Genomic DNA, 13,853 nt, shown 5'->3' with positions numbered 1-13,853 from the left:
TGTCCTCCTGGTAGCTCAGTCCTGGCTCCTTCCGTCCGTCCACGGCCAGGCACTGAGATACCAAGTGGCGTTTCCCGCCTTATTTTTCAGTTTGCTCTTGTCTGTCTGCCCCAGAACTCAGCCCCAGGGTGGGCAGGGGTGCCAGCCCAGCGCCCTGGTGCACAGCCGGTGCTCCAACAGGATTGGGAGCCCAGCCCCCCCCACTCTCAGGGGTTGGCCCCGGTCTTTGGGCCCGTCCCTGGCCCCGCCCTCCCTCTCTCCCGCCTCCGCAGCCCCTCCCAGCAGGCCTAACGCACTTCCAGGCATTCCCTCCCTACTACGCCCTCCCCCGGACACTATCCTCCCCTGGTTGTGTCCCCTGCCCCGTTCTCCTCCTCCTCTGGGGCCCTGCAGCCCCTGCTCACCCTGCCGTGCCGGGGCCTGTCCCGGGGGAGGGCAGCCCACAACGACGCAGCAGGGATCAGGCAGGTCCCCCGGAAGCGCCGTGGCCCACGACGCCCGGCTCGGCGACGCGCATTACAATCCGCGGTCAGGCCCACAGGGGCGGGGACCCCGGAGCGCTGTCAGGCGATGGGGCAGGATGCCCCGCGTGGACGCGACCCCCACACGTCCTCGAGACAACGCTGGGGGGCAGGGCAAGGGCTGGATTCACTGCCTTCCCTGGGAGTGCGGTGGGGGCGGGCCTTTCACAGCGGGGAAGGGTCCGGGAGGCCCGGGGTGGGGTCGCTTTAGGTCGCCCACGAGGTCGGGGTCCAGAGGGAAGGATGCCAGCCCCTCGGGCTTCCCAAGTGAGAGATGACGGGAGGGAGCACCTCCTGAAAGGAACCACCCCGTCTGTGATGAGGACAGGGGCCGGGCGCCGGGGGTTGCTCGCGGCGGGGCAGGGTCCACGCGTCCGAAGACCCCGCAGACTGAGCCGCCCATGCACGGCTGGTGGGAGCACACAGGGCAGACAGGCCGTCCCAGCTCCAGAGCCATCTCCATCGCCTTCCTCCTCCACCATGGACGCCCAGACTGGGGCCCAGAGGGCCTAGCTCCTCCCCGGACCTCACCCTGGGACCCCCCACCCCGAGACCGCAAACCCTTCCCCGGCCCTCTGACTCCAGACGGGGGACCCCTAGGGCAGGGCCTGGCCTCCAGACCCCACTCTGGGGACCTGGGGCAGTGCCGCACGTTTGCCGGGTCGCCCTGAGCAGCCGCGAGCGGGATCCCGGTGCCGCGTGGGAGGCGTCCGTCTGCGCAGGCGCGTGCCCGGGCGCCGCAGGTGCAAACACCTCTCGCGTCGGTGTCTGCAGGTCGTGTGCCTGTCTCGTCCGGCCACCGGACCTCGTCGGGCCACCTGACCCACCCACCTGCCCGAAAGGCCGCGGAGCTCGGACCTCGGCCCACCCACTGCTCCGCAGGCCCGCCCCGCTCGTGCCCCGCCCCCATCCCGCAGGCCCCACCCCGCCCCCGCCCAAGGGCCGGGACCCCGCCCCAGACCCCGCCCCGCGGGTGCGCGCCTGCGCAGTGACGGCAGGCGCAGTCGGAAGCACGGCGAGGACCGCGGGGCACAGCTGGGGACGGCTGCCCCTCTTTCCCGCAGTGCTGACCCCGCAGTCGTCCTCCACTGGGGCTCGGGCCGCCCTGGCCGGGGATGGCGGCGGCGGCCGAGCCCGGGGCCCGCGCCTGGCTTGGCGGCGGCTCCCCGCGCCAGGGCAGCCCGACCTCCAGCCCGGAGCTGGGCGCCGGAAGCCGCTCGCGGTCGGGGCCGGGGTCCGGGCCGGGGTCGGGGCCGGGGTCCGGGCCAGGGTCGGGGCCGGAGCGGGCGGGCGCTAGGCCCCTGGGCCCCGCCGCGCCGGGTCACAGCTTCAGGAAGGTGACGCTCACCAAGCCCACCTTCTGCCACCTCTGCTCCGATTTCATCTGGGGGCTGGCCGGCATCCTGTGTGACGGTGAGCGCCCGCGACCCCATCGCAGATCCCAGTACCTGGGCCAGAACGGGCACCTCACCTCTGACCTCTGCACTTCCAGCAATGGCCTCCCCAGGATAGAGTCCCTTGCCCCTCGGGGCAGGAGTGTGCCAGGCCCAGACCTCTCCGTGGAGGTGATGAGGGCCAGCTCCTGCGGGCGTCTGGGGGCGTCCAGTGGCCGCGGCCCCTCCCCCAGGCCGGTGGAAAGATCTGCTCCCTAGGCGCCCTCACCTGGCTTGGGATCCAGTGGGGAAAGAACGTCGCGGCAGCGCAGGGCAGGTGCAGTGAGTGCGGATGAGGCCAGCGAACCCTGAGCAGGTGCAAGGGGCAGCAGTGCGGCCAGGCAGGGCTGGCCTGGGCCACTGGCTCCCCTGGGCTGGTGCTGGCCCATTCTCTCCTGGGTGCACACTGCTGCCCACAGGGCCTGAGTGCTGGCGCTGCCCAGGCTCAGACTCCCAGAGAGCTGGGCCAGGCCTGCCACCCCGAGTGTGACATGCCCCAACAGGGCTCACACGCCGCCGCCAAGCCGGCCTGGCGGGGTGAGGAGGCCCTCCCTCCTCTGGCTCCTGGGCAGCTGACACGTGTGCTGCCAGGGTCCGCTCTTCTAATCCTGCTCGCTTCCGCAGGGGACGGGGCGGGGAACCTCTGCCCTGCTCAGGGAGACGGGCCTTTGGCTCTGGGGACAGAGGGAGCATTCAGGCTAGAGCCTGCAGAGGAGACTGGGCGCCTCACACAGGATGCCTAATGCCAGGGCAAGTGGCAGGTCCCCCTCGCGGGTATGGCCTCCTGAAGGTGGGCACTAGGTCTGAGGGGCGAAGAAGCCCATGGAAGGGAAATGGGGGTGATGTGGAGGCCTTCACTGGGCAGCTGTGCGGACCTTCTCCCCAGCTCTGGAGAAGGAGCCGGTGACCTCAGCAAGCAGAGGGGCCTGACAAGGGCATGGGAGGAAGAGCCCCTTCTGCCAGGGAGCACCCAGCATGTGGGGGGAGCAGGGACTAGGTGCATGGGCCAGAGGAGGAAGCTGGGGGCCGCCTGCCCGCAGCCGAGCCAGGCTGGGTGCCCCCCCAGGATGTGTAGGGTGCCCTCTTGCTGCCCCCGTGGGCATTGAGAGCGTAGCTCACCACTGTTGGAGCCTCTGGGCTGTACTCCCTGGGCCGGGGCAGGTGCAGCCCTCATTGGGCCAGCCACCCTGCCTGCCTCGGGGGGCTGGGGGGATCCTGGTCTATCACAGACTGGCTGTGGTCTGGGCGGGCACATCGTGTGTGGGAGGGGTAATTAGGGGTGTATGCAGTTGTGGGGAGTGAGGGAAGTGTGTCCCTGGTGAAGCTGGTATAGGGGGTAGGTAGAGGTGCAGGAGCTGGCCAAGTGCCCGCCTGCCCACCCACCCCCAGCAGAGACTTGAAAGAACTGGGCCTATGTGTGCGTGTGTGTATAGGGCGCTGGACGCGGGACTCTCGGGACCCCAGAACACACCGTCATCCAGGACGGTCAGAGCCACCAGGGCCCTGCTCCCCGCTCTGGGCTCTCTGGGGTGGGACAGAGGATCAGGTTGTCTCCATGCCCTCCCCCTACCCCTATGACAAGGGTGGGGGTCAGGAAGTTTTGGGAGGGTGGGCCCACCGTGATAGGCCATCTGCCCCGTCACAGAATGCTGACACCCTACCACACAGCCCTTGGCGGTCCCCCTGGCTGTGGCGTCCTCCCGCGTGCCAAGACCTGGGGTCTTTTGATTCCCGGGCAGGACGGGGGCAACTCACGGGGCTCTCATTCCCATAGTCTGCAACTTCATGTCCCACGAGAAGTGCCTGAAGCACGTGAAGACCCCGTGCGCGAGCGTGGCACCCAGCCTGGTCCGCGTGCGTATGGAGCATGGGCTACTGCACCTGCGGGGGGAGTGCGCAGAGGGGCAGGGAGGCCAGCTTTTGTGGTGGGGAGTCAGGCCAGCATGTCGGATGGGGTGGGCAGTGGCCCAAGCACTGGGGGGCTGGGGTGGGAGTGTTCCCTTGTGCTGGTCTGGGTCCCTGAGCTGCAGACTGCATCCCTGCCTGTGAGCCCCTCCCAGGGCAGCAGCTGGGCGTCACTTCCCGATGGTTCTGACCCTGTCTTCTCCAGGGTCCCTGATACCCAGCACTGCCCCTCCTGCCTGTTGGTGGGCCTCCTCCACCTGTACTTTATCCGGGTGGCCTGAAGTGTATCACGGAGGGGAATAGGCCTGGGGGAGTGGCCAGCACCTGTGCAGCTGGATCAGGCCTGGGCAGGACCAGCCGGGGCCTGAGCTACAGTAGGGGTTGTCTGAGATCACGGCCCAGGCAGCCCTGAGTTGGTCGTGCACAGGGAATGGGGAGGTCAGCATGCAGGGCAGTCCCCGGCAGGACCCCTGGGAGCATCGAGGGGCTGAGAGGCACAGCATCCTGTTAATCGTGCTCGGGAGGACCGAGGGGTGTGTGGCGGTCAGGCAGGTGGCATGGGCTGGTGATGGGAGCTCCCTGGGACAGAGAGGAAGTGGGGCTTAGGGACCCGGTTGCCAGGCCTTAGGGCCCAGGCTGAGGCTGAGCTGTGCTCCTTCCAGGTCCCCGTGGCCCACTGCTTCGGCCCCCGGGGGCTCTACAAGCGCAGGTTCTGCGCCGTGTGCCGAAAGAGCCTGGAGGCGCCCGGGGTTCGCTGCGAAGGTACCGCCAGGAGCCTGCCTGGCTCCTCTGGGGTCTAACTCCCTTCTCACCAGGGACCTGGCCTTTGCTGCCCAGGGGCGCCCAGCCTTCCCTGCGGTCAGGCGGTAGCTCTAGCGTGGGGTTCGGGGATTCTGGAGCTGCCCGCGCCGGGAGGCGGGGAAGCGGGGAGGCGGGTGCAGGGGACCGCAGGGGCGCAGGCTGCGTGTTGAGGTGGGCCCGGAGGGGAGAGGAGCGGAGAAGCTGGTCCCCATCCCGCCGAGGGAGGGGGGACTGCTCCTGTCTCGCACGTCGGACCCCAAAAGGTTAAAGAATGTGCGGTCAGGGGAGGGGCGGCCCCAGACAGGAGCAGAGAGGCCGGCGAGAAGGGGTCTGGCAGGGTCGGTGGGCAGCGGCGAGCGGCCCTAACCCTGCCCGTCCCCCAGTGTGTGAGCTGCACGTTCACCCCGACTGTGTGCCCTTCGCCTGCAGCGACTGCCGCCAGTGCCACCAGGACGGGCACCGGGACCACGTGAGTGCGCTGGGCCGGGGGCCGGAGGGCCGGGGAGGTGGGGGAGGCTCCGCGGAGCCTGCTGACAGGCCTCTCCGCAGGACACGCACCTCCACCACTGGCGCGAGGGAAATCTGCCCTCGGGCGCGCGCTGCGACGTCTGCCGAAAGACTTGCTGCTCGTCCGACGTGCTGGCCGGCGTGCGCTGCGAGTGGTGCGGCGTCCAGGTGGGGCGGGGCGGAGGCCCTGGGGGCGGGGCGGGAGAGGCGCGGGTGCGCTTGAGGCGGGGGCGGGGGTCCTGGGGGCGGGGCGGGATGGATGTCGCGGCCAAGACCAGTGGGGCGGGCTGCATCGTCCAGTGGCAAAGCAGGTTGGGGGGCGGGGGTCCTGGGGACAGCTCGTTTGGATCGGGGTGTTTTCCGGCTTTTGGGGTGGGGGTTCGGTTGTGCAGGGGAGACTGAGGTTGGGGGTTGCGTGGGAGCTCAATGTGGCCCCCCGGGAAATCACTGAGGGCCGGCCTGGACCCAGGCCCTCTCCTGTACCGGGACCCCAGGCTCGAGCCCGTGCCCTCTCGCCCAGGCCCACTCGGTCTGCTCCGCGGCTCTCGCCCCCGAGTGCACTTTCGGGCGCCTGCGCACCATGGTCCTGCCGCCGGCGTGCGTGCGCCTGCTGTCCCGCAACTTCAGCAAGATGCACTGCTTTCGCATTTCCGAGAGCCCGGCCCCTGAGCCCGGTGAGCAGGGCGGCGGGGAGCGGGCGTCTGGGGTGGGGCCGGCCCTCGACCGAGGCCAACTGTGAGCGTCCCGCAGGGGAGGGAGAAGACAGCGCGGACGGAAGCTCCCCCGCCGGCCCAGGGAGAGAGGTGATGACGCTAGAGTCCAGTAAGTGCCCCTTAGCAGTGTCCAGCCCCGCATCCCATGCCCCGTTCCCCCATCCCGTGCCTCGTTCCACGGATTTGCACCCACTTCCCTGTGGCCCAGGCAAGCAGACTCTGAAGATCTTTGACGGCAACGACGCAGTGCAGCGAAACCACTTTCGTGCCATCACCGTCCCCCGCCTGGCCAAGAGTCAGGAGGTGCTGGTAAGAGGGACCCCGCAGCCGCCTTGCAGGCCCGTCCCTGGGGGGCTGCGGGGACCCAGCGTGGCCTGGCTCCGCTCACGCCCACCCCCACCCCCCTCCAAGGAGGTGGCGCTGCGGGCCTACTACATCACGGAGGACCCTCAGGGCTTCCAGCTGCAGGCGCTCCCTGCACCTGCTCTGGCTGGCAACACCGGGGCCTCAGGAAAGGCCTGGAGCGGTGGGACCACCGAGGAGGAGGGCAGTAGAGGCCCAGGGGCCCGAGACGCTCCCAGCATCACTCGTGTTCCCGAGGCCTGGATCATTCGCGCTCTGCCCCGCACCCAGGAGGTCCTGAAGATCTACCCTGCCTGGCTCAAGTGAGACCCAGGTCCCCGGTAGGGTCCGCGGAGGGAGGGAGGCGTGGGGGCTGTGTGACCCCAGCTCCTGAGCTTGTCCCCTGCAGGGTGGGTGTGGCCTACGTGTCCCTGCGTGTGACCCCGCAGAGCACTGCCCGGACTGTGGTGCTGGAGGTCCTCCCACTGCTCGGACGCCAGGTATGTGTGCTGGGCCCGCCCTGCCTGGCGTGGTGGCCCCGTGTGGGTCTTCGGGAGGCGGGGTGGGGGGGGCGTTAGGGTTGGTCCAGGCCTGATGCCCTGAACTCCACCCCAACAGGCCGAGGGGTTGAAGAGCTTCCAGCTGGTGGAGGTACTCATGGGCAGCAGGCAAGGTGAGCGGGCAGCCTGTCGTCAAAGCCCTGACCAGTCCTGCCCCCAGGCGCCGGCAGCCCAGGGCAGGTGCTTTTGGAGGTGGCCGCGGGGCCTGGGGCTAATAGTGGTGTCTCTCAACTCTGCAGTCCAGCGCACGGTGCTGGCGGACGAGGAGCCTTTGCTCGACCGGCTTCGTGAGATCCGGCAGGTCAGTGGGTGTGGACACTGGCCCCTGGGGAATGGCTGGCCTTTGGCCATGGCTTCTACCTTGTAGAGAGGGAGTCTGTCTGCCCTTAGGACACAAGGCCACGCTGGCGGGCAGCTAAGCATCCCGGCCAGCAGTGCCTCCCCTTCGCAAGTTCCCCGTGTGTCCTTTCTCTCCTCTCCTTTCCCATCTTGGCGGCCTTCAGCCTGGGGCGTCTTCCCTTCGGCCCCCTTGGTGGACGGGGGGTGGGGAGGCCCGTCCCCTAGTGCTCTGCTCGGCGTTCCCCCCTCCCCGCAGACGTCCCTGCGGCAGATGAGCCAGACGCGGTTCTATGTGGCTGAGAGCAGAGTGGTGGCCCCGCGCGTCTCTCTGTTCGTGGGTGGCCTGCCCCCTGGCCGGTCCCCCCAGGAGTATAGCAGTCTGCTGGACGAGGCTGTGGCCAGCAAAGGTGCGACTGCCTGGGCTGGTCCGGGGCGCTTGGCCAGGTGGGGGCAGGGCTGGAGTCCTGAGAGCAGGTGTGCGGGCTGCCGGGCCGAGGCTGCGTCCCCCTGCTGCCCTGCTCCCCCCAAGCACTGGCTGAGCCTTTCCCGAGCTGGTTCCTGGCCCAGAGGGTCTCCGTCCTCACCTCTGGGGCCCAGACCCCATCACCTCCTCTGAGGAGGTTTCCTGCTCTGGGCCCTGGGGGGGTGCCCTGTGCCTGGAGTGGGGGGGGCGCTTCCTGGGAGAGCTGCGCTGTTGGGTGGTGTGAACTTATTCCTGGCCTGGGGGGCCGGGTGGGGCTGCCTGGGGTGGCAGCCCTGGGTCGGGGGCCTGGGGGGCAGGCCCCTGGCGTCTGACGGCAGCGTGCCGCCCCGTCCCCCCCCCCCCCCGCCCCCATCTTTGCAGCTGGCCTGGTGTCCGTGAGCCACGTCTACTCCGCACAAGGTGAGCCCCCGCGGGTTGTGGTCAGGTTGGGTCCGAGGTCACTCCCTGGAGTAGCTGGAGCAGTCTTGCCCTCTTGTTTCACCTTGTTTGGGGCCCGTGGGCCGGGGAGACGGTGCTGTTTCATTTCCTGGCTCACGGCCGCGATGCTTTTGCTAAAACGTGACTGAGGTGCAGAGAATGTTTTCTCCACAACCTCTTGTGCTCATGGGTTCCATCTTTCATGGCGGGAAACTTCAGATCTCCGCAGTGGGAGGACAGTACCGTGAGGCCCGTCTCCCCTCTGTGGGTCCATAGCAGTTACCAACGTCCTCCATGCCTCTCGCGGGTCCTGGGGGGGGGTGTGCGGGTCTGCTCCACCCTGCCTCCAGGTGGCCTTCTCTGGCCACCCAGCATCTCCTGTCTCTGGGCCCGGCTGTCCTTGGAGGCTTCCCCCAGGGGAGGGAGTCACGCACTGCGGGGACGCCTTGGGACGGGCTGGCCTGAGGTGGGCCGTGGCCAGAACTGGGGCCATTCGGCCGCGGGAGGAGGCGAGGCCCCAGCCCAGACACCGTGTGGGTGGCGGCAGGACAAGTAACCGAGCTCACGGCCCACCTGCCACAGGTGCCGTGGTGCTGGACGTGGCCTGCTTTGCGGAGGCCGAGCGGCTGTACATGCTGGTCAGGGACACGGCTGTGCACGGCCGGCCGCTGACCGCTCTGGTGCTCCCGGACGTGCTGGTGAGTGGCGCCGGGGCGGGGCCTGGGGCCATAGCTTCCACGGCCAGTTTGTCTAATACCCGGTCAGTTGGAGCAAAGTCCGGGTCTGTGTGCACGGCTGATTCACTCCGAGGGAGGGGCCCGAGGTCCGATGGAGAGAGGCCGGCACGCCACGTGACTGGCCCTGCAGCGGACACCTCTTCAGGGCTGGCCTGTGTTTGTGACTGTGTGTGCGGCCCTCGCAGGGTCGTGGGCCCTGGCCCCGCTTTTCCTGCCCTGGAGGCCTCTGCAGCCCTGCTCGCACCCTGGGCCTCCTCTGGCCAGTAGGTGATGCTCCCTGACCCTGGAGGCTGTCCCAAAGCCCCAGCAGTGCCCCAGACCCCGCCCTGCGCTGTGTGCCCTGGTAGTAGCTTCTGGTCCTTGGCCCTGCTGGCCCCCAAGGACCCCCCGTGGTGACCGGACCCCCCCCCCAGTTCAGGCCGAGCAGGATTAGAGCAGAACGAGTTCAGGGTCTGTGACTGGGTGAGCCACGTCTGCAGGTTTCTGCCGCCCTGTCCTACCATCCAGACAAGGAGGCGGCCACTGCAGGTCAGGGTCCCCCTCCGCCGGCTCCACGGGCAGAGACGGGTGGGTGATGCCGACACGCACTTTCTCTCTCCCGGCAGCTGCCTGCCCTGGGCTGAGCAGGTAAGTGGTGACCGCAGGCAGCTCGGCCCGGTGGCTCACACGTCACCCCAGTGTGTCCTCGGCCTTGAGCCACGGCCGAGCCCGTGTGCGGCCGCTGCCCGCTGTGTCTGCGCCCGTTTGTCTCCTGTCACCCAGCAACCCCCGTCGCGGGGACCCCAGCCCCCGTCCTCACCACGTGGGGACCCCTGCTCCCTGCCCACTCTTGCGGGCGCTGTTTCTGCCGTTGTGTTTGGGGGCGGGCTTTGTCCCGTGGCCCAGGGGAGGCCTGGGGCCGCCCTGCGAGCCAGGCTGCCCCTCCTGACTGCCGTGTGGGTGGGCGGGGGCCTGGCAGTGGGCTGGCTCTGAGAGGGGCAGGCGGGGTCCTGCGTGGGCTTCCAGCCTAGGCTTCTGGGCCATGTGGGTCTGGTGGCGGGCATGGTCTGAGGACACGTGGCGTGGCAGCTGTGGCATGGCCGATGTGCTCAGAGCTCCAGGCTGGCCAGTGCCTTCCCGCCCCACTGGCCAGGGGTCTGTGGGCGCCCCTTCTGTTGTGGGATGCAGCCCGAGCAGGCAGTGGTGAGGTGGGGTGGCCGCGTGTCCTTCCTCTGGAGGGGCCGGCCCCAGACTGGCTCAGGCAGGTGGGCTGAGGGGCAGGGGCCGCCACTGCCAGGCCGCGTGCTGGGGGAGGCCCGGCTCTGTCTCTGGGGGTCCGGCCAGCCCGCCCTAACGCAGTCCCATCCGTCAGCACCTGAAGCTGCCCCCACACTGCCGCCCCCTGCTGGTGTTTGTGAACCCCAGAAGCGGAGGCCTCAAGGGCCGCGACCTGCTCTGCAGTTTCCGGAAGCTGCTCAACCCCCACCAGGTCTTTGAGCTGACCAACGGGGGGCCGCTGCCCGGGTGAGCCTGCCAGAAGGGGTAGCTGCCCATGCCCGCCCCCCGGCCAGCAGGAACAGGTTGGGGTTCGGTGGGTCGGGACCCTTGAGGGCACCCTGGGTGGGGACGAGCTGTGGCTGCTTCTGCCCCGGGGGTGACCTCCTGTCCCTGCTTGTTCGCGGCCGTGGCCAGTGCCGGGACACGTCCTGTCTCCCTGCCGCCAGGTTCCACGTGTTCTCCCAGGTGCCCTGCTTCCGGGTGCTGGTGTGTGGCGGGGACGGCACCGTGGGCTGGGTGCTTGATGCCCTGGAGGAGATGCGGCACCGCCTGGCTTGCCCAGAGCCTGCCGTGGCCATCCTGCCCCTGGGCACAGGTGGGGTCAGCTGGCACGTTGGGGGATGGGGCCCCGGGCTTGGCGGGGCGAGGGGTGGGTGTGGAGAGTCAGCGTGTGTCTTGCCGCTGTCCAGGGAATGACCTTGGCCGGGTCCTCCGCTGGGGGGCGGGCTACAGTGGAGAGGACCCGTTCTCCGTGCTGGTGTCGGTGGACGAGGCGGACGCCGTGCTCGTGGACCGCTGGACCATCCTGCTGGACGCTCATGAGGCCGGCAGTGGGGAGAACAGCGTGGCAGACGCGGAGCCCCCCAAGGTACCGGTGTGCCCGGGCGGGGGTGTGGCACCCGGCTGGCGTCTCTCTACCACGTCTGTCCAGGTGTTCGTCCTTGTCCCAGCCACGCCTTGGCGTTGGCGCCAGCGCTGTCCCCTCGTGGACACGGGTGCCGGGCCTGGGGATGGCCGGCTCAGAACCTGAGTGTGGGGCAGTCACCGGACAGAGCAGCTCTGTGACAGGAGGCCGGACCCACCGCAGGGGCAGCGGGGAGCACATGGTGGGGGCCGACCGGGGCCAAGGGACAACGCGTCTTGTTCTCAGATCGTGCACATGAGTAACTACTGTGGGATTGGCATCGACGCAGAGCTAAGCCTGGACTTCCACCAGGCACGAGAGGAAGAGCCCGGCAAGTTCACGAGCAGGTGCCGCAGGGCAGGGGTGGGCGCGGGGCTGCCCTGGCGACCATGTACTTCCTGGGGGCTCGCCCCGTGACTGTAGGTCCCCCGCCAGGTTCCACAACAAGGGCGTGTACGTGCGGGCTGGGCTGCAGAAGATGAACCGCTCCCGCGGCCTGCACAGGGCCCTGCGGCTGCAGGCGGGGCGGCAGGAGGTGCAGCTGCCCAGCATCGAGGGGCTCATCTTCATCAACATCCCCAGGTGCCCGCACGCGGGGCGCCCGGGCTCCGGCCCCCCCCGGCCTCCCTCCGGCCTCCCTCTGACCTGTGTGCCCCTCCTTCTTGGTGCAGCTGGGGCTCGGGGGCCGACCTGTGGGGCTCCGAGAGTGACTCGAGATTCGAGAAGCCACGCATGGACGACGGGCTGCTGGAGGTGGTGGGGGTGACGGGCGTCGTGCACATGGTGAGCGCGGGGGCGGGGGACCGGGGGGCCGGGCTGCGGCGCTGCGGCCCTCTGAGCATGGCTCCCCCTCTCCCCCACCAGGGTCAGGTCCAGGGTGGGCTGCGCTCCGGCATCCGCATCGCCCAGGGGTCCTACTTCCGTGTCACCCTCCTCAAGGCCGCACCTGTGCAGGTGGACGGTGAGCCCTGGGTCCAGGCTCCCGGGCACATGATCATCTCGGCCGCAGGCCCGAAGGTACGCCCGGCGCGGGCTGGGCAGGGGGATCGCTGCCCGCAGGCCTCGGCTGCGCGGAGTGGCCGGCATGGCCTGGGCGCCCGGCGGTCCTGCTGCGGCTGGTTCTTCCCTGACGCGGGGAGGTCGTGAGGCTGGATGAGGCCGGCCAGCCCCTAGGGAGCCCCTCCCCACAAGCCGCGGTCACACCGCGCTCCGCTCTTTCCCCTTCTGTAAGATGGGCTGAGATGGCAGCGGCCGTCCTGGGACCCGGCACCAGGTGGCCTGCAGTGTTGCACAGCCCTCAGACCTTGCCTGTCTCGGGACAGGTCCACATGCTCAGGAAGGCCAAGCAGAAGCCCAGGAAGGCGGGGACCCCCAAGGATGTGCGAGCAGATGGGGCGCCTGCCCCTGAGGGGGACTCCAAGTAGAGGCGGCTCCTGGAGCAGCGCTCGCTGGTGGATGTGCTCGCCCACAGCCCTGCCCTTGGGTGTTTCCCTCTTGTCCCGTCCCCGTGCCACACACAAGTGCTGGGTGGCCTTCGTCCCAGTGATGGGTGGGCACGGGGCTCTCTGGGGCCCGGGCCACTGTCCTGGAGGGCACACACTCCTCCCCAGGTCCCTCTGCCACCTCTGACCCCTTCAGCCAGGCAGTGCTGCGCCTCACCTCATGCCCCTTGGGCTGGCCCCCTGGAGGCTCCTACAGGGCAACTGGCTCTCTGGACCCTGGGGTTGCCCAGCACAGACACGGGACACCCTGGCCACTAGCTCTTTGGCCTCACCTCTCCACCGAGGGCTGTCCTGGGGGACGTGCCTCTCCAGGCCCGGGTGGTGTCTGGCCGGCCCAGTCGGAAGCTGGCTGGTGGCCCCGGAGTGACAGGGCTGGGATGGGAGGGCCCCGAGGAGGCCAGGTGGTGCCCAGGAGGTAGCAGGAGCCTGGCTGGGGGCCCAGAGGAAGTGCGGAGAGCGTGCGGAAGAGCGGGGGCGGCTTCAATCAGCAAGGCCGACGCGGCACATGACCATCGCGGCGCTCGGCCTCCCATTTGCCGACAGTCAGCACACGGGTGCCGTGCCCGCTGCTGGGCAGACGGGACTCGTATGATCTCCGTGCGTCTCCACGCGGAGACCTGGCGAAACAGGATGCAAACGTGGCTGTCTGGCGGGCCACTCGCAGAGCCCCTACCACAGAGCCCCAGAGTTTAGCCGGCCCAGAGTCTCGACCTGGTCCCCAGAAGAGCCCGACCCCAGCTGCCTGGGAGCCCCCAAAGCCCCAGAGAAGGGTCCACGAGCCCCTCTCCTGATGGCCTGGTCTCTTTGCCTTTGGCGCTGTCTTGCCGCTGGGCCCTCGCACCCTGGGTGGTGGCCTCACCCTGACATTCGGCCCCAACCTCGGACATGGCCTGCCCAGCCCCGTACCCGCCAAGCTCGTGCCAAAACTGTCCAGACACGTGCATCGGAACAGCCGTGGGTGGCGGCCCATCCTCGCCACGTGCCTCTGGTAGCCGCTGTGTGTCCCCAGGTCTGCGTCCCCGGGGATGGCATCAGCTTCTGCTTTGCGGGCCCCGTTGGTCAATGTGGACCGTCTTGTAAATTTTGGTTCAGGTGAACGTGTCCTCTGTGCGTGCGTGAGTGACTCTGTGTGCCCGGAGGGGCTGCGTGGGCTCTGCACCGCCCCCCCCCTCATTTGTAACTTATCACCTAAAGGTGACCGTAATTTATATGTGGGACAAATACAGTCTGGGCGTCCTGTCCTGCTGCCGTGTCCTGCGTCTGTGCCCGAGGCCAGCGTGTCGGGGGAGGAGGCCTGGGATGTGGGGGCCGGTTGGATAGCCTGCTGCCGTGTCCTGTGTCTGTGCCTGAGGCCAGCGTGCTGGGGGAGCGTGTGTGCCTGAGGCCAGTGTGCTGGGGGAGGAGGCCTGGGATGTGGGGGCCGGTTGGAGA

At 69.0% G+C, this 13,853-nt stretch overlaps 1 protein-coding gene across 1 annotated transcript; it reads left to right on the top strand.

The window, feature by feature from the left end:
* Nucleotides 1-1,530: 1,530 nt before the first annotated feature.
* DGKQ (diacylglycerol kinase theta) lies at nucleotides 1,531-13,663 on the top strand. The gene is made up of 23 exons (XM_030876633.2): nucleotides 1,531-1,934; nucleotides 3,729-3,808; nucleotides 4,522-4,621; nucleotides 5,044-5,129; nucleotides 5,210-5,335; nucleotides 5,688-5,841; nucleotides 5,918-5,989; nucleotides 6,089-6,189; nucleotides 6,292-6,545; nucleotides 6,632-6,722; nucleotides 6,841-6,895; nucleotides 7,022-7,083; nucleotides 7,378-7,528; nucleotides 7,966-8,004; nucleotides 8,605-8,720; nucleotides 10,111-10,262; nucleotides 10,463-10,611; nucleotides 10,706-10,884; nucleotides 11,167-11,267; nucleotides 11,356-11,502; nucleotides 11,592-11,703; nucleotides 11,785-11,937; nucleotides 12,243-13,663. Exons 1-23 carry the CDS (start codon nucleotides 1,637-1,639, stop codon nucleotides 12,342-12,344), a joined length of 2,880 nt encoding a protein of 959 aa, XP_030732493.1. The 5' UTR covers nucleotides 1,531-1,636; the 3' UTR covers nucleotides 12,345-13,663.
* Nucleotides 13,664-13,853: the final 190 nt, after the last annotated feature.

Source organism: Globicephala melas, chromosome 5, assembly GCF_963455315.2.
Source record: "Globicephala melas chromosome 5, mGloMel1.2, whole genome shotgun sequence".
NCBI lineage: Eukaryota > Metazoa > Chordata > Mammalia > Artiodactyla > Delphinidae > Globicephala > Globicephala melas.
The sequence above is the reverse complement of the archived record's forward strand: the minus strand, read 5'-3'. Positions and strand labels throughout refer to the sequence as shown.